Raw genomic sequence first — 20736 nt, forward strand, 5'->3', positions numbered from 1 at the left:
CTCTGTCATACATTCATTATGTGTATATTTTCTACTTATATATTATGCCTTAACAAAAAAGCTTACCAAAAATTCTAAATCAAGACACAATAATCTCAGTGTCAGGTCACCAGAGATAAAGAGAAGACCATGAAGAACAGGGAATAAGAACAGCCTCAGACCCCAAAACAACACTCTCATCTAGAAGACAATGGAATGCCTCCAAATTCTAAGGTAAATTTCACCTTGGATTTCCACATCCAGCCAAACTATCAATCAAGTATGAATGCAAAATTAAAGATATCCACAGATACACTAACCCTCAAAACATTAAGATCTTACACATGATTTCCCAGGAAGCTACTGGAGCATGTGTTCCTCCAAAACAAGAAAGTAAAATGAGAAAGAAGAAGACACAGGATCCTGGAAACAGGGAATCTGACATGGTGAGGAAGGGGAAGGGAATTTACAGGCTGGTGACTGTGCAGAGGCTGGGAAAGCAATGAGTCCAGATGCGAGCAGGAAGGAGGGTGCAGGAGCTACAGTCCTCTCCACCATCGTATTATGTCCATGACTGATGAATGAAGAGAAGCAAACACTCCTTATTTAGTGATAGGGAGGCAGATCTAAGAAAAAAATAGTGGGTAAAGTTGAAAATGATCATTTCAGGGAGCGGGGAGTAGGTGAAGTGGAGCTGATGCTGGCAGTAATATGCCTTTAGTGCTACCTTCCTGTACTGTCTGCTGAAACCAGATGAACATATTATTTGGGTGAAAATGCAATTTTAAGTAAACAAATGAATACACAAACAAGTCTACCTGAGGGTCAAACCAGGGGGCTGTGTCTCTAACCTTAGTCACAATGGCCCCACAAAACAAGCTTTCTTACAGAAGCGAGCTTGGAGCCGATGTCATCAGCCAACACTGAGTCATTTTAAGGAAGAATTCTCTGATAACGGTGACTGCATCTATTGTGAGGAGTCGTCAAGGAGATTGCTGATTAATCACACAGTGCCCTCTGTATGCGGGCCCCCAGGAGAAATGCCTGAATGAGCTTCATTCTAAGATTACTTGGGCAGTTTCTGACTAACTGGATTGTCTGTGTCTACTTGCACTGTGCAGCTGAAGGGTCTCCAAGCGAGAGAACATGCAGCCTGGTCTGTCTCCCACCCAGAGCGGGTGTTGGGTCTTTAAAATATATGCTTCTTCCTTAACTTAATCCCACTCCATCTCCTTCCTACCCCGACTCCTTGTTCACCTTTCACACCCACTTTAAACTTACAATATCCTGTGTTTTATGTATCTTTGTAAATTGCTGCCTTAGACCCTCCTGGGAAATGGGAGGGGAGTGGATAGATGGACGGGTGGATGGACGAACAGACAGACAGGGGAACTGGCAACCTGCTTTCAAATTTCTACAAAGGAACAGAAGGAGGCATGCCAAGATGGTAACGGCAGCTCCTCGGGAAAGGGAGAGATGGGGGTCAACAGAGACTTCCACACTAGCTGTATTGTCTAACCTTTTATAGTACGAATACATTCATGTATTATGTATACTTAAATAATTTTGAAGAATAACTCTACAACTGTAACAGTGCTATGATAACCTAATATCGGCTGAATGCTCACCATGTGCCAGCACTGCTCGAAGCTCTTTGTAGGTATTGATTAATCCTCTCCATAACTGTATTTGGCACTACTGTTACTCCTATTTAACAAATGAGGAAACTGAGGCCCAGAGACATTACATGATATCTCCAAGGTTACAGAGCTGGTAAGGGGTAGAGCAGGGATGTGAACTCAGTCTGAATCTGAAACCCAGGCTCCTGACCGATATACTACTCGGCCATTGGTACTAGGATGGCAGTGATAAAAGTCATCCCTGAGATGCTAAAAACTGTTCTGAATATTTCCAAGTTAACTCATCCAATCCTCTTACCCTATTAAGGACATATTATCATTATCTGAATATCTGCCTATGAAGAAACTTCAGTTAAAAATCAGCCTAGGGTCACACAGTTAAAAAGTACCTCAGCCAGGTCTTAAACACAAGAACTCATACACCAGAGCACTTGGGCCCACTACAACGTAATTCTGCTTTTACGTTATACCTACTATCTTCTAAAATGATGAAAAACAAGGCTTTACTCATTTTTGAGTCAGCTATTATATTTCTACCACAAACACTGACAGGTTTTGAAGTGTTGGCTTAAATCTGCTAATTTGTAGATGGCACTTGTACAAATGAGAAAACTTGATGTAATAAAAGTCTATTGGCATTTACCTGAACCACACCCATACAGGAATCCAGAAATATCGATCCTTTCGGTTCTTTGGAGATCTTTTCATCTTTATAAAAATTCAAATTGTAGGACCCATCGCCAAGTTGGATCAGGTGGAAAAATCGCCTTTTAAATGACTGAGAGAAGAACACGCACACAGTTATTGCTTCAAACTGAAAAGAGCCACAATCTCTATCAATAACTCACAACTATACCCTTATGTAAAATACAATTCCACTTCTCTCCAAAACAAATCTAATTCTGGCCAATGCCCCAGGTAACTGGGTGAGTTAGGACTCTCCATCACAGCTAATAATTTCACTGCATTTAAATCCTGAGGAGCTGGTTCACTTAACATTCACGGGTCATTTTTTTTTTTTGCCCACAGAATTGGAGATTTTTACATAACTACCCAGAAGTGGTGCAGTAAGTTCCAATTTGGGATGCAGCTCAGAAAGATGGAAACTTACTCAAATCCCCAGGGTTTCTTGCTCACACGGAAGAGGAATTATTCCCTACCTCATGACACTGGATGATTTTCCAGCCCCAGGATTGCAACAGTCAGCATTTCCCCTGATTTAATTTTTATCTCTCTGTCCATCCTGCCTCCTTCCATTGTTTCTTTTCTCTTTACTATTAATTCCAGTCTTTCTCTGGTCCTCCTTCTCTTCTAAATGGCTTTTAACACTAGTTTTACTTTTTCTTGGCAACCCCCTTACAGTTTAACCATTTTCCTTTTAGTTCTTGATTTCTGCTTTTCTGGACTCTGTTGCAGTAAGACGTCCACAGAAGTACTTTGGTTGCCCCTCAGTGATGTTCTGTGAGGTACTAAGCATCCCTTTTGTGGTTAACACAGAGAAAAAAGGTGAGGGTGGCCGCGTCTTCACACCAGCCCAGTGACGATCTCATCATGCTGGTGGCCGGAGGGTGACTAGGGGAGGGGGTGGAGCCATGGGCTGCACCCACAGTGGTAGGTCATCAGGGAGGCATCTAACTAGACAATGTCTCTTTTGTTGGGAAGAACAGCATGCCCACTTCTCTTGAGCATCATTCCCAAGACCTACAGCAAGAGGGCTCACTCAGGGGAAGGCAGGGTGATGGGCCTCCTTACCCTCATGGTCACGCTGATCGCACTGTTCATGTTGCCTTTGTACAGCCACCCGTGCTTGGTGATCCCGCCCTTCTGAGAGCCAAGGGAGGCGGCGTCCTAGGAGAGAAGGGACACCCCACAATCAATCTTCCATTGTCACTGAAGGGAAATCACTGGAGTTGTGCCAGGCTGCCCCTCCCCACGTGACTGGAGTGACCAGCTGGCACAGACACCTACTAAGTCCACTTAGCAGTACAGTGAGGGGAGCAGGACTGAACTTCTGCAAACTCCAGTCCATTAAAAGGTACAGCTAGATCAGGTCCAAAATTTTTCCTTTATTTTTAGGTGTTTAATGAGCCACAGAAAGTACATACTATACTTGACCACTCGAGGTGTAAGGTCTCGCCTGGTTTCATGAAAAATGTTTTCACATTACACTCCCCTAGAGTTGGAGGACAAAAGCAAATTCTTGGAAAACTTCCCAGATGCTTAGTTCAGGGAAAGGTGAATAAGAAAGGAAGGAAATATGAGGCAATAGAGAAAGGAGAGATAAAACGCTGGGGCAACAGAACAGATGGGAAGAAAGGCAAGAACACAACAGGGAGAGAGGAAAGGGGAGAGAGAAAAGTGAAGGGAAGCAGCTAGAAAAGTGAAGAAACATGTTTCCTTGAGTTCTGACTCCAGCTCTGAGATCTAGGTTTAAGGGCATGGGGCTGCCAGCTGCAGCTAAAAATATATTAGGCATATATTTATACATGTAATAAGCAGACAGATGAAACAGACACACACACACACACACACACACACACACACAAATATACAATGTGGCAGATCCTCCACCACACCCTGAAGTGGGCCTCTTCCTCACTCTCTAAGATGCTCCCTTGTGATGTCTTAGCCCCTGGAAGGCTGTGCCCGACACACACTTCGTAGGTACTATGGAACGAGAGGGCCACATGGCATCAGGTCACCCAGCCAAGACCTCCTAAAGACTAGTCTAATTATGATCTTTGCTTCTGTAATCAAGTAGACAGCTTCAGAAAGACCCATCTTACGCTTTGTTTTAGACCACCTCGATTTTGATATTGATGGTTTTATTGTTGTTATTATTAGGAATGATAGGAGTAACTGTCCAGGATTTTACAGTTTGTTGTGCGCCCTTACATGCAGTATTTCAATCAATCCTCCTCTTACTATTAATCAGCATCAAGTGTTTAATATCTTGTTCATTTTTCATATCTTGTATCATTTTGAATGACTACTTACTCTTCCCAGAATATTTTTAAAGTGGTTTCTAAAATAACTGGCTCCCATGGACACTGCTAACACTCGAGTGGTTGGTGTAATGTCTTAGCTGACCAAAAAAAAAAAGAAAGAAAGGAAAAAACCCCAAATTCACAATGAGGCATCCAGTACTGATTAGGGGAGAGTAAGAAACGCAGAGATGGGTGGCACTAACTTTTTATTAGGTTTTCCTTGCTCAGTGGACACAGTCGCCTTAATGCCTAGCTCTCTTTGTACACTTATCTGGCCATAATCATTTCTCCAATAGTAGGGGAAGTGGGCTTGTTAAAATCAGAGCTCCTGGGTAGTATCTACTTCTCTCAGAGCAGTCACAGAAGAAATGGTCATTTAAAATCTACTGGTTGCCAGTTTGTTTCCTGCTAAAAAAAAGCCTAAACTTTAGGTCTAAGTAATCTTGATCTTTTAACAGTGTAGCCAAATCTTATCCAGGTCTTTGAAAATGACCTCACAACAAATAAACAGGACCAGAAGAACAGGCAATGCCAAGCAGTCAAGTTGAAATAGAGACCGTATTTCAATCAATTAAACAATACATTTAAAAAAATTCCTTCCTTGCTTCAAGAAACATTCCAATTCCTGTTTTGGCTAAATGTTGGAAATTTTCCAATTAATCTCCTAACTCTGTGAACTAATTCAATTTTTAAATCCGTAGACAAACATCCTACCTCATCTTTGTCGACCTCCTCATCAACTTCATAGACATGAACTGGAAGTTTATCCAACTTGGCCGCTTTGCTTTAAAAAGAAGAAAGAAATTGGTTTTATAATTACCTCATCTATGAAGAGATGCTGCATTTCCTCCCCCATCAGAGGAACCAGCCTTTCAACAAATCCAAAGCTGGCCTATGCAGCTAAAAATGATCGACGATGTTGCTTTTCAAAGTGGGTGATCCAAGAGTTGGAGAGCTCCCAAAGGCCACGTAGAAACGATGGCATAACTTGTTGGGAGTTTGGTATATTACAAATGGGAAAATGTATTAATAAATAAAGACTTGGAAGAATAACTTTTAATATGAACTTTATGTAAGAAAATATTAAAATGAGGTCACTGCATTTAAAGTGATTGGAAAGGGGGAGGATATAGCTCAGGTGGCAGAGTGCATGCTTAGCATACATGAGGTCCTGGGTTCAATTCCTAGTACATCCTCTAAAAACAAATAAATAAATAAACCTGATTACCCCCTCTACTCAAGAAAAATTAACAAAAAAAATTAAGTGATTGGGAACCACAGTCTTAATGATGATAGTACTAACAACAAAAACAGGACAATAACCATAGCAGTCAGCCTTTATTAAACAGTTACTATCCACTAGGCACTGTGCTGTGTACTTTACATACGTTATCTCCTTTAGTCCTTCTGATGGTGGGAACTGGTGCTAAGACCATTTAACAGATGAGGAAACTGAGGCTTCCAGGGGACAGAGTAAGTAGGTGGTGCAGGCAGACTACAGAATCTATCACTGTGAGGACCTCCCTCTCCTTCTCATCACACAATTCAAACTCTTATTAAAGCCAAGAGGCAAAACCTATCAGCAGTAAAAGTGTATCATACAGTGAATACACCATATCCTCAGTCTGTTCTCTTTCAGTCCTGAGAACAGCATGAATAAGACTATAGCGAAGACAGGTTAACCCAATCCAGTGGGAAGCATTAAGTCCCCAAATGAGTACTGGGTAAATACAGAACTAAGCAGCACACTCATCTGGAGAAGACAATGCTAGAAGGGACTATTTTCAGCTGAGGTTTAAGACGAGGCAATCGGGAAGTTGGCTGAACACTTTTAAGGAGTGGCTGAACCACACAAAGAGAAAAAACAAACAGCTAGGTCCACCGAGAACAGTATAAACAGTTCAAACTTAACAGATGCAACAAACACGAAGAAAAATATATTAATAGGGCTCCAAGTAAAATTTTCACTGACAACAATTACTTCTGAAACACAATCCATCATTCATTGTTTTCAATTTTCATAATGAACTAAAATTTGCCAACTTCATCATTTCAGGATGTACCGTTTTAGAGCAGATATCGTCTCAAGGCAGGGCCTATCTATACCTGGTTCACTTAACCACTACTAATTAATCTGAACACTCTTGCTCTTGGTGTATTTGGAAATGAGTTAATACTTTAAAAGAGTTACAGAAATTTGGGAAAATGCTTGTTCTTTGATGTACTTTTTTTAAAACATAAAATTTACTCACTATAAAATGCTTTTCATGTCTCTTCAAAATATTCTTTTTAATATAAAACACACTCCAGCACTGATATTTTCTTTCTTTTCTATTTAAATACACTTATATTTTCTTTGTTTTCTATTTCTCACTGAAAAAAAAAAAAACTCACCTGTTTGTGTTTTATCAGTGGTACCCTGAGCAGAATCATGAACATAAACAAACTATCCACGTGTTTATTACCACCCACCAATCCCAGAGTACCAGGCTTCAGGCCTATTATTAAATACCCAGTAAACAATAGCTACACCATATACACACAAACAATCTGGAAATATTTTCTCTAATCACTCTGACTGCACGTGAAGTTATGCACCTCCCTAGGCATTTCAAGTACAAAGAACTTCCCCTGTGTGTATAACCCCACCTTGTGTGGTCTGATCATTTACTCACTTTGGAAGCTGTCGAAACTCTCCTGAGTAATCTTCATATTTATAGTTCACAAGATGCCAGTCTGAGTTATACGTTTTGATGCACTATTTGGAAGAGGAGAAGGTAAAAAAATATATAAAGTATAAGAGGAAAAGAAAAAAGACATGTGATGACTTTTGGCAAACATTTGACAAAGTTTATGAATTCACGCCCACACAAACATCAAAAAAATTCTTTCCCCTCAAACTTTTCACGCCTGAAATTCCACCATCAGAGGTTCCTATGAAGCTTAAGAACTGCTGAAACACTGCCCTTGGGAGAGGGGTCACTTTAAGACACCATCATTCATGATCCAGAAGCAGATGTTCCAAGGAGACAAACTTCACCTCCTCTTGCTGCACTTACATAACAACATGCTGTTTCTGCCTTAAAAGCGTTTGGCTCCTTAGAAGTCTTGTGGCTTCTACAAGAACACGAAAGCAAATGGAAAGTTTGAACCTAAAGACACTGTCATGGTATTTACTAATGTTACAATGTGCACTGTTAGTCAGCATTACATACATGTCCCCTTAGATTTCCATGCTAGTTATAAGGGACAGTGTGAGGTAACTAGGAAGAAAGATTTAGTTCCAATTCAGTGGTACCGTGACCTCTTCGTGTGCATGTGTATGGAGAATGTACAATGTATGGGGCATCCCAACGCCCAGGATTCCATGTCACACTAACCTACACAGAATGCATTAAACCACCTTTCTACCTGACAGCCTCGACCGACATACAGTGTCTTTCATTCTCCTGTCCAGGAGGAGCCACTGAGCAGCCACTGAGCACTTAAGCACTGAGCACTTAAGATTATTATAACGTCACATCCACCAGATCTTCAAATACGATTGAGTCAAAATCAACAGGTGAAGTGTTTGACTTAGTTGCCATCAGCTAACGATTTTCTGTATAGGTTGACTTGACTCATGAACATCATGAACAAAGTCTCTATTCTGCTTACTTAACGTCATTGTTTATACTGTGAGCCTTTTTATCTATTTCATACTTCAGGCCCCAGGGCTTTCTGAAGCAAATTCCCCTGCATCCCAAGGCCATGAAAATAACTACAGCAACACCAGCCAGTGCTTCCCCTGGACCAGGCTCTATGCTAAGCACTCTGTCAGCAAGGTCGTGAAGGAAAGGTAGTGTAAGTTTTTTATATTATCCCTCTGCGGTGGAATAAAGAGCAGAGGAGGGTTAAGAACAAAGTCAGATGTGGGAGCCGAACAACTTTTCAATTTCTTCACTATGTGATTACAAATGTTTTAAAGTACCATTTTACTCTTATAAATGCTTCTTTTTTTTTTTAACATTTTTAAACTTAGAGCATATTTTGGAACATTTAGAACATCAAGCATCCACGTGCAAAATTACATCCCAAAACCATCCGTAACTAACCAGAACTATCCGTAAGTTTGGGTTTTTATCCCTGAAGCACAAAAAAGTCAGATTGGACTCTGCACGACACAGGCTTGTGGACATGCTCCTATTTGCTTTGTTCTGGGTTTTCATCAAGCCTTGCAACTAAAGTCATACCACTGACGTCTCTTGCAGGACATTAAACCTATACCAAAGTATAAAACATACCTGCCCAATTAAAGAATAAATAAAGAAGCATACACCTGTATAGAATCAGTGCATTTATGAACGGAAACCTGAATGCACAGATTTTTCATCTTAGGCAAAAAGGGAAACAAAGATAATTACAATGTTTAAATATTTTAAATTATGAGGATTGCAAAAAACATAGTTAACCACATTAAGTAGGCAGAGATTCATTCATTTAATGAGCCATGGTTGACTGCCCACATGACAGGCACGGGCTAAATCCCAAGGCAGAAGCACAGAAGGTGGCAAGCAACCCCCTCCCCTCTGGGGGTGTAGAACGTCTAAGCGATAAGGGTTCAGTCAGAAATCAGGGTCTAGGGAACTGTATCTCTAAAAACACAGGGACCTGACTGGCTGATTTCATGACTGACGTTTCCAACTTCTGAAATTCAATAATATTTTGAAGTTATACTGAAAGGTTTTTGAAAAAAATTTTTTTCAAGCCATTAGGTCATTCTCCTGTGGCTGAGAGGACAGGGAGGAAGTGCTGGTCCACCCCGCCCTGGTGGAAGGGGCCAAGAGGGTGGAGTCCTGCTGGCTCCCGCTGCAGAGGATGAAGTTGCTATTGCCCAACCTGCAGCGACGACAGAACTTAATGGAGAGTTGTCCTTTAAAAATCGTATTTTTTAAGCAATTGGGAGAACTGAATTAGTAATTAAAAATTTTGCTACATAAAAAAAAGTTTTTTAAAGGGAGAGAGGGTATATAGCTCAGTGGTAGAGAGCATGCTTCTCATGTTCAAGGTCCTAGGTTAAATCCCCAGTACCTCCATTAAGAAAAAAGAAAGAAAGAAAGAAACTGCTATGTGCCTTAAAACAGGGATCAACAAACTTTTTTCTTCAGAAGTTCAGATAGTATTTTCAGCTTTGAGGGACACATTGTCTCTGTTGTAATCATTCAAGTCTGCTGTTGTCATGTGAAATAGTCAAGGGGCATTTGGGTGTGAACTGGTACGGCCCTGCTACAATGTAACCTTATTTACAAAATCTGGCTGCAGGACAGTTTGCCTATGTCCTGCTTTAAAATAAACATTTGAGACTATGTAAACTTATCTGGCCGTATTTGCCTGGCATTAACTTCACTAATAGAGTGGCAAAGGAGGTAAGACAAGAAGTTATCTTTTCAGACTGGCAAGAGAACACACTTCAAAAACTTTAACTGTATATTCAATTTTTCAAAAATCTCAATGGACACTAAATGTTGTTACTTTTATTGGTCTTTACTTACAAAAGCATAACCTCCTTACAGTGGGCAAATTTGATGGGCAGATTTAGCTCATAAATATCAACTAGAAGAATGGGAACAAAATATCCACTATTTTAAATGAAGAAGCACTTGACACAAAATTAAAGCACTAATCAGTTCATCCTATCTAAAGACAGCTGGAGAAAGAAACAAACACCCCAATAAAGAAAGAGCAAGCAATCTCAGTGCAGTAATTTCTCTTTCCACCTTAGTAAGACAATTGTTACCTGTATGTTCAAACAAAAGTAATAATAATCATACACTGATCAGGGATAATTAGGCTCTGCTCATTACTACCTGGTACTTCATGTGTACTGAACTCGTCTTGATGATGAGTTATAAGTATAAACATATAAATGAAATAAAGGAATGACATCAATGTCTACCATGTGTCCAGTGCATTTATTTACAACTTATTCTAAGCCTATGAGATAAGCCTGTAGAATTCACGTTTTATCATCAGAATTGGCCCCTGTTAACATTTCTGTCCAAGCCTCAGACTCTGAAAACCTCATGTTATTCTATCCTCACTTCCATCATAAAAACGTGATTACCTCTGTGACACTTTCTTGAGAAGATCATTGAAATTCTTAAAAAGGGAGGGAGGTATTAGAGAAAAACAACTTAAGTACCATGTAAGTGAATGTAGAAGGAACATACTACCTCTGTGACAAATAAGCTCTGGGCTTTCTCCTGTGCATTTTCAGGGATGGTGGAGCATCTGTACCGCCCTTGTCGTCTCAGGATGGCTGTCTGCAGAGGAAAGCACCAAGACAGGACTTGGTTACGTGAAGACAGAAAGGCGCGCCAGCCTCCGCAGGCAGTCCCTGCAGCCTCTCCCGCAGCTTCCCCTCCTGAGGCCACACATGGAGATGGGGGACCTCCCTGGCTCCCTAAACTTCCAAAGGCAGGCAGGGCAAGGGGTCCGGAGTCCTTCTAGACCAGGAGCTCAGGGAGCCCTCCAGGCAGAAAGGAGGCCCCGTCAGGGTCCCTAACACTCCCCCACCCACATGCTTGATCTAGTCCCACTATATTGCCTTTTATTTGCCTTAATTGCCTTTTTTTTTCAATTGTAAAACAGACATAACATTTAGCCTCTGAACCATGTTTAAGTGTACGGCTCAAAGGCATTAAGTGCATTCACACTGTTGTGACACCATTGCCGCATCCGTCTCTTCACGTCTGTTCTTACTGCCACAGCCCCAGTGTAACCCGTAGAAGGCCCTTCATCGCTATTCGTTGACTGAATCTATGAATTGTGAATGCTCCCTTCCCTCCTATAATGTTAGAAATGCTCTTGTTTCATGAAGCTTAAATGCTTATTTTAAATAATAAATGTCTCGTGACTTCAGGCAGCAGCACATGTACCCTAATTAAAGTCGCTGTAGAGTCAATATGAGGAAACTGGGCCTCAGGCTTCAGAGAGGAATGTTCTGGATTTTTTTCTCCCATGGACTGTAATCTTCAGATACTATAACAGATCATGGTTATAAGAACAGCATGAAAGAAAACATTTTGTTGAAGGACTCTATCCCATCGGCTCCTCAGGCTAGTGGCTAAGCTGGGAATCGCTCAGCATCTGTCTCAGCTGCTTCTCTTCTTCCCTTAGTTGGAGGAAACTCTGGGTCAAATCTGTGGCCCCTCCCCCTCCAGCGCAGATGAAGAACTCTGGGGCATATATTTTTGAAGAACTTAACTTTATTTCCTGCCCATATTTTCTCCCTGTTGTGTTTGCTTCACCTCTTTGCTTGCACTGTGTCCATCTTTGAAAGTAATCTGAAATCCTGTTTTTAGAATAAGGCTCCCTTATTCTAAAGGAAGAGAAGAACTATGTTCTCTATCAAAGACCATCACAGGTGAATTATTAATTCATCCAGCCTCCTCCCAGAGGGCTTTCAAAACCCCAGGTCTCGGTTTCTTTGTGAATGCCACAAATGATGACTCTTATTACACACGTGGTGCCATGAAATGCCATAGAGATGAGTGACAGTAAACACTGGAGGCATAATCTATTCAAAAAGCTTCAACGTAACACATCAATTATAAGAGACTATCAGATATAATACCAGATAAAAAGGGGAACTAAGAGTCTGTGTATACTTCAAAGGACACATTCTCCATCCCCACTTCCTGTGTCCTTATCTTGATTTATTTGGGTCTATCAAGAGTTTTTGAAGCTAATTATCACACTTATAAAACGTTCATGAAATGGCTCAGGGCAGGAAATAGGGGCTATATCAGGGTCATTTCCAGGCCATTTCCTATCACAACATTTGGAAGAAAGAAAATTTATCACAAAGTTTTCCCAGTGGAAGTCCCAATTCAAGAAACTTTAATTACATAACACCATCCCAAATACCCTTTTAAGGTGAGAAAAATAATAGGAAATGAATCTTTTTTATTTTTGTGGATCAAAGTGCCATTATGCTCTCACTTTAAAAAAGAAAGCAACTTTAATCATTAAAGAGAGACTTGACTTCAAACAGATAAGACAGCACTGGGCATAATTTAACCAATCACCCACCAATACCAGAATAAATCCAAATAAACTTAATGCATTTCTCTAAAACTAGTCATTTAGACATGCTTCTTTAGCACAAACTAGCTTAAATGCCATTTCTATGTCTATTTCTTGTTGTACATAATATTGGATCTGTTTTAAATCATCTCTTTTCGATAGATGGCTGCTGTCTTTCCCTAGATATGCCTGTGGTTCCTAATACCAAGAGGTGGAGCCTATTTCCCCTCCCCTTGAATCCAGGCTGGCTTTGACAAATAAAAAGAAGATGCAAGTGACATTGGGTCTGTTCCAAACCTACCCTTTGAGAGAACTGGCAGCTTCTGCATCTTCCTTCTTAGAAGACAACCACCATATAAAAAGTTCTACTACCCTGAGACCACCATTACGTGAGAAAGTCCAAGGAGAGAGGCCATATATAGAAAGATGTCCCCACAAACCCCCAGCTGGTTCCAGACATCCTGGCTGAGGTACCACAATGTGAGTGAAGAAGTCATGTTGGATATGCCAGCCCCTGAAGATATCAAGTAAAGCAGAACCACCCAGCTGAGCCTCAACCAGATTTCAGAATTATGAGAAACAATAAACTATTGTCCTAAATTTCTAGGCTTTGAGGTGACTTGTTAGTCAGCAATAGAAAACTGCAACAAGACTACAAAAGACTAGGAACACTTCTAATTAAAGTACTGGAGAATACTGCCATTTTCATGTCTTTCAAATACTAATCACAGTATGACGTTAGGACAGAGGTGTTGAGGGGACACACTAAGCTGCAAACTGGTTTCCACACTCACCCTTCTCTTCAGTCAATGTCCTAAGAGTGCTCCAGTAAGAGAGAGAAAAACGTCTGTTGGACTTTGAGAGTGGTCTTCAGCGGCTTCTCTTCCCCCCAGACATTTTACTGATCATTTAAGGACTCAGCATAAATATCACTCCAACCACCCACCCATTCACCCACCCATCCATCCCTTTTCAGGGTGCCTACTTTCTACCACCTGAACAAGCAGCTGGCGATACCCAGTTTGATAAAATGTAGCTGCTCTTCTTATGGAGTTTACAGTATGATAACAGGGGAAATGAGGAAATAAATTACCTGAGTGTGATAAGTACACAGAAGAGTGTCAGAAAGAACACAGAAGCACAGGCTGGTATGAGAAGAGCGAGCAGGGGAGTCTAAATCCAATGGGAGGAGAGCGCATCAAGATGTGCACTGTGGCAAAGATGCTTAAGCCAAATTGTACAGGATGAGCACAAGTTGTGTCGAATACAAAAAGGAGGAGAAATGTGAGGATAAGCTTACCCTTAGAAAGTTAAAACAGCAAACAAAATCAAGACATAATAGAGGAGGTTAGCTCTTTGCATACACAGAAAAAATAAACCCATTAAGTCCTAGAACTAAAAAACATATCCTATGCCAAAAGAAAAACTGCCTAGAACTCTAACTAAACTTGAATAAAAAAACCACTAAAACTCCACCAACCTATATCCTAGTCAATGGTTTTAATTCATCTGGTGAAAGAATGGGCCAATAGAAAGAACAGGGCTTGTAAGACCAGAGCAATTTTGTCAGTGTCTTTATCATCATTTAATAGGAAAGGCTGGGATCCATCAGGCTGGGACCCACTGTGGGACTCCTGGGCTTGGCTCCAGTGAGGAGTCACCGTTTGATAGCACCCACTGCCAAGGTCTTTCCACTTGCAGCCTTTGCTTTGAGTCTAGCCTCACCAACCCACTTGTTCATTATGATTCCCATTTAGACTTTCCTAAGAGAACATACAGCCAATGAATGTATTCTGGTCTGCTTATTAATTCTAGTTCTCAATGCATGTTATTAAATGGTATTCTGATTTGTTCTCTTGCGGGGTTGGAGGCTACAAGTCAGTTCCTCTTGGCCCAAACGACTCTGGTCCTGTCAGCCCAAACCCAGTCTCTGGGCTTTGAAAGCTGAGATATGAAACTAGACCTTGGTGATCTGATAAACCATGCCCCATGAGGGCCCATCTGCTAGCTCACCAATCTGACTCCATTATCAAAAACTCCCGCAGGCACACATCCTTCTCTCCCCTACAAGAATGTGGGTTCCTTTGAGGGCAGAAGACATATCTTTCTATTTGTATCTTAGTGCTAAGTACTCAATAAATGTTTCAAGAATGAATGAATAAAATAGTCAATGGAGATAGAAATAGAAACTTACCAATAATCATCCATCACTTGCAGTTTTTTCCCTATTATTTCAAAAAGCTCTCTGGCCCATTATGGAAGTTGACAAGGGAAGACCATATCATACGTGAATGCTCTATTTCAATTTCTCCATATATTTTATGTCTTAAAAGTCACATTCAGGTAATAGTCTACAGTAAGCCACATTGATTCACATTAAATTTCTGTAGTTTTAATTATCTGGCTTAACAGAATCCAAGTCAATACCTAGAGATTTATACACAATGAACACTAAAGCCCTTCTCAAAAATGAGCTTAATTTTCTTTGCCATGGTTGTGATATTCTTTCCTACTTTTCTAACAATTAAAATCATTTTCCTGCTGAAAGATGGGTCTTTATCCACCTTATGTAAATCAACATCAAGATGGACATTCAAAGAATATCAGTCCCACTCTGGAAATAAATTATTTCCGTTCTACTAAAAAAGCTGTACATTTGCAAGAGGTAAGGGAAGAAGACACTGCACACTGTGAAGTGTGATAAGATCTCAAAATTAAATCTAAACATAGCTAGCATCTCAGACAACCACTGGGATATAAATCTCACAGTACAAAATACCATTTAAAAATAAAAGCCTTCTTCTAGCTACTATAATAGACTAAATTATTTTCAGTCAATATCACTGGTAGTGCTTGACAAAGAAATCATTAAGAACCTTGGCCAAGTATGGGCAGGAGTGTTATGAGGACTTCCACAAAATTTCAGGACTAACTGAAAAGGAAAACTTAGGGTTGCAAAAGGAAGAGGAAAAGGTGAAGTCCTCCCAAAAGGGTTTATATAATGATGCATGGACACCTGAGAGCCCAGGCCAATCTTTATGGGACTTTTTTTAATGGAATGAGTGGATGAAATGCAGAGCTGCCCAGAGATCTGAATAGGAAGGGTAAAATTTGACTATCTCCAAGTCTAGTTTAGAATGACAAATTACAAATAGATCCTTTTTAATTTTAAAAACAATTTTTTCTTCTCTTGGTTGAAATGACTCCCTCCAAAAACTGGGGTCACTTGGACGGCTATGAGCCACATCTGAAATGTGGGGGTGTGTAGCCCAGGCAGGCAGCGCCTGGTAAGGGGAACATACAGAGGGATCACGTTTCCTCATCAGGGCCCAGTTCTGGGGCTTCCTGGCACTTCTTGATGCCTGTCTCCATCACTCACTGCTCTTCCCTGATGGCCTGCTGAGGTCCTGTTCCTTTAGCTTCAATATGGAATCCCTCTCTACTAAGGAAATTACTGCCCTCCATATGGCCAGGGCTCTGTCTTCCCTCCATCAGTGCTGGCCAACCCACTACCCTGACCCCGCTGAAGCTGCGATACCAAGAAGCTCATGTTTCAAACCACAAGCAACTTGGGGCACATAATTTAATTAAACTTCCTATGGAAGAATTTGAGAAGTGATCTTGGAAAGAGGTTTGACTTGAGAGCCAGGAAACCTGAGTTCTCATCTGAGCTCTGCCTCTAATTAGCGGTGTAATAGTGGAGGAAAGTTTTAACTTTCCACATTCAGAGTTTTCTAGGATCTCTAGGTTTCCTTGTGGTTTAAAATTCCATAGTTCTATGAGCATGGAATTCTAAGTCTCTCTTGCTCTCTCTCAAATGGTTTATTATCAGAATGGTCTGTGAGAAACTAAAACTTAAAAGATGTCCAGAAAAAAGAGGAATATTGTTATCTTTTTTGATTTATAGTTATATTATTCCACTTTTTAATGAAAGGAATTGTTTTAATGTGTTTTTATGAAAAGAACTGGATTAAAAGGAGGAGAGTCACTAGAAGACTTAAGTAAATACAGGCATGAATATTAACAAAGACATTCTTTTGTGTCATCATTTTTTTTTCTAGTCCTCTCAACTAGCATGGAACTGGATTTTTTTATTCATCACTTTACAATAGGCATTAAACTATAACAAAACAACCCTCTTAATTCCTGGTGGGAAGCATGCATATCTACTGGGTGCTTAAAATATCACATTTAAAGGACTTTAAATAAGACACTGAAACAAAAGGCCCACCCTTCCCCTGGGACTCATGAACCATGAGCTGGAGACAGCATCCCAGAGAAGCGGGTGGGCTGGAACCCAAGAAAGCTGTGTGGATCGGCATAGATCGGCTCCAGTCTCTCCTGCTTGAAGGAGCACAGGGCTGGGGGTGTCTGCCCTCAAAGAGAAAAACAAACAGCATGGGTGGGCAGCCCAGGAGGAGGTAAGGGCTCAGAAACAGGAAGAGACCGCTCTGTGGGTGTCCTAAGCAGAACAACTCGGAGGGAAGGCGAGTCCTTAGCGCAGGAGCTGAGACAGAGTGAGAGGAGGTGAAGAGGGCTCCTCTCAGGTAACCAGTCAGCAGGCACGGCTGCAAGCCAGAGGGAGCGGGGAGTCCCAGGCTCCTGCCGTCTTACTCTCAGATGGACTCTGAGGCCTGGGCACGGCCTGAAGTCAGAGAAGAGGGCCCCAGGCCCACTGAAGACCTGCTGGACGGAGCAGCCCAGCGGGCCTCAGAGGCTGCCAGCTCCCATCTGTGCGCAGGCTAAAACGGACTCTCTCTGCTTAGCAGCCAACCCCTCCCATTTGTAATTCCAAATAAAGCATCTTACTTGTGCTTATTTTTGTGTTTGTTTCAACTGACTTAGTAGAGCTATTCCTTCAAAGCTTTGAGGCCTTGATGTACTTGTCAGAGAAAGAGTACTCTGATCTACTAGGAGCAGGGCAACCTTGGAGCGAGGGCAGGAGGGGCCAGAAAGCAAAGCCCAGGTGACCTGGGTAAGCCTGAGCCCTAGGGCAGGCATCTCTCAGGCCTGGCCCATCTTCCTCACTAAAGATAAGCCCTGAGTTGAACCTTCATTGTCCTCAGCTGGGCCAAGCAGACAGCGTCCACTTCAACATTCTGAAGTTACCTCGGATTTTCAACTAGTCCTTGCTAGAGAGATGGCTCCCAACACCTCCTTCCTTTTGTCTCTAGGTTCCTTTGAATCTGCTGGAAATGTGCCCTTGGATGCATGCCTGTACATTAAATGTTTTGTATCCAGTGCAGTAGTAAACCTCACTTAGACAATGCTGAGAACTTTGTTACCACTCACTGAGTATAACAGTAATGGGACCTTTCCAAGTATCTGGCAAATGCATTTGTTTCAAAGCAGATGACTCACTTTTGAGAGGACTCAGTCCCAAGCCAGGCTGGAACTGAAATCCACACAGGGCGTTCCCCACATTTCACTGCAGAGATCATGTCTTGGCAGCTGACCCCACAGTGTTCTCTGAAGATCAGACAATTCCATTTTCAGGGAAGCAGCTTCCTGGGGATTCTCAATGTTTGATTCATTAATAATCAAGAAAACAAACAAAGCATGGGACAAAACAAGGATCTGGAGAAAGATTTCCATTTAGGTTTCTGGAGGGATTTAATAAAAAAACAACTCCCAAAAACTTACTAAAACATTACAAGGAAGGAGCCTTGATATGGACAGAGAAACGGGCACCTCTCTGCCTCTGACAGCTCCTCTTCACTGGCTCCTGCAAGGGCCCCAGGCTTTCCTTGCTCCCTCAACAGTGTCACCCTGTGACGTCAATGACTCTCCTTGCTGTACGTCCCCACAGCAATGCACCGATTTAGGGCACTCTTGTGTGAACCTCAGTGTAGCCCCCTCCCTAACGGGGGTGCCTGCCTTCCCTCCACATCCGTCTTACCCATTCTCTGCGCAGGTGCCGGTCATAGTTCTAAAGCTTCGCACATTATGCCTCAGCTGAAATTCTTCCAATGACCCCTCACTGCCACCAGAAGAAAGTCCAGATGCCTCAGGACAACCTAAGACCTTTGGTGATCAACGGTATTGATTTTTCTTGGCTCTCCTGCCCTTCTCCAGAACATGGGGTACTTGTGGCTCCCTAATGCACCAGCCCTCTGCCTGGCGGTGGAGCTGCTCATCCTGACCTCCTGCAGCACACGGCACGCGTGCAGTTCTGCTGAAATGACTCAAAAACCTTGCTGTATCTCCTACGGGACTCAAGAACCTCAGACTGTGCTGGTCCCCTTCTGTTCTCTAACACCCTTACATAACATCTGGCACAACATAAGCGTTTGAGGGAATGGGTGATGGGCATTTTTAAATGGACACTGTTATATTTCACTGCAAGATCACTTGGGGTTCCAAATGAGACAATGTCTTAGCAACTGGTGAGACATCAAGTAGCTCTGTCACTGTATAATGTCCTATTTCCTAAAATGTCATATATGTTCATTTATAAATTTCAGTAGACCTTTGAGAGTCATAAAGATTTCATTCTGCTACCTTTGCAATGCCCCAAAATTAATAATAGCTTGTTCAAATGCAGTAAAATATAACTAATTAAGTTAAATGTTGCAAACCCTTAATGACCAGACTCATCAATTAACTTCAGTTTTTAAAAAGATATTTTTGGGTGGGGGAATATGTTTGTTTTGGTTTGATATTACAAAGAAACTTGTTTTTAATCACTTCTTAAGTATCACTGCAAACATGAGGACAGAGGTATATCCAGAAAACCAGGAGTGGCCTTGCAGTCGTTTAAGGGGATGAGTAGCAGGTCCAGCTTCCCCATTAGTAAGCCTGCCCCACATCATACGACCCTGCAACTAAAAACCACCATCCTCAAAAATAAAACCATATTACCTAGAGGAGAGGAAGAAGGCTCCAATAAGCATCCTAGTCACTCAGTTCCCTCCCAGCCGAGTGGGAACATCAGCCAGGGTGTATGAGGAGCTTCATGAATCGTGGTACCTCTTTGGATTCTCACACATCTAATGAGAACCCATATTTTAGGGCAAATATTATCTCTGAATTACAGGTTAAGAAAAGTGAGCTTTAGGAAGGTTTATCGCTTAACAAAGTACCCAAACAGTAACAGATAGACCTGGAGCTAAAATCTAGAGTTAGATGATGTCTCCATCCTGGGTCATGCCACTACCCCTAGTGCCAAGAACACCTACCATCCCATTCGATAACAGAACCTTGAGGAAGGGGTAGGCAAGTGTGACTTCTTTCGTTTTCTAGTTGTCTGTGTATGGTTCTCCACATCTTCTTTACAATGCAACTTTAGTTACTAAAAGGACCATAGTGTGAGCCTTTGTGTGAACACCTAGCATAGTGAATACTGAATATGCTTCACGTGAAAACATGTCCATTATGTATATATTCCCATAGCCTGATGAATGTTCCTTTCAGGCCTTGCCTTAGGAAGGCACACTCATTCAATACTTGTGAGGTTTCAATCATGCACCAGGGGGAATTTCACTCAAATTCCTCTGTCTGTTACCAGCACCACCGCCATGATGGGCTTGTCACAGCAACATCGCAACTCCTGGGATGCTGTGCTAGGTCTTATCTTAAACATAGTGGAGCAGAGGTTATGCTTTGCAGATAAAATGCTAAACAGGAAGCAGTCCTGACTCGAGGATTTCTGACATCTAGGGACTTCACGGAACTCCCTTAATTTGTTCTTGCTGGATCTCGTGCACACACTCCTGAGCCAGGTTGCCCAAATCCACGCAGGACACTCGGCAGTACCCAGGCTCTGCTGGGCAACCCTGGTAGGAAGAGGTGGAACTATGGACACTGCAGGAAACTTCCAGGCTGTAGGAACCATAGAGGTGTGCTGAGGAATATGTTAAATGGCGCCTGATAATTTTGAGGCCAAAACCTAGGTTTTCTTTTTCTTGGAGGACTTTGGATTTTGCTTTGTGCTCAAACACGTCTCCTGTTCTCTTCTACTCTGCTGGCCTACCACCTTGAGCTCTGTTTGTACAACCTCAAGGCAGCTGGTGCTGAGATCCCAAATCCATCCATTTACTCAGGACATATTAAGTGCTTCCCAA

The 20736-nt window shown here is 41.8% G+C and overlaps 1 protein-coding gene across 15 annotated transcripts in view; it reads right to left on the reverse strand.

The window, feature by feature from the left end:
* The window catches only part of DOCK9 (dedicator of cytokinesis 9), a 256309-nt gene that overhangs the window by 109005 nt on the left and 126568 nt on the right, over positions 1–20736 (reverse strand). For all 15 annotated transcript variants that reach the window (XM_074378467.1, XM_074378465.1, XM_074378460.1 and 12 more), the window contains exons 3-7: positions 10819–10908; positions 7282–7364; positions 5321–5390; positions 3372–3467; positions 2263–2397 (exon numbers count right to left, since the gene is read on the reverse strand). In XM_074378467.1, coding sequence (XP_074234568.1) covers positions 2263–2397; positions 3372–3467; positions 5321–5390; positions 7282–7364; positions 10819–10908 — 474 coding nt within the window. The remainder of the gene's footprint in view (positions 1–2262; positions 2398–3371; positions 3468–5320; positions 5391–7281; positions 7365–10818; positions 10909–20736) is intronic.

The sequence above is a fragment of the Camelus bactrianus genome, chromosome 14 (genome assembly GCF_048773025.1).
Source record: "Camelus bactrianus isolate YW-2024 breed Bactrian camel chromosome 14, ASM4877302v1, whole genome shotgun sequence".
In the NCBI taxonomy this organism is placed as follows: domain Eukaryota; kingdom Metazoa; phylum Chordata; class Mammalia; order Artiodactyla; family Camelidae; genus Camelus; species Camelus bactrianus.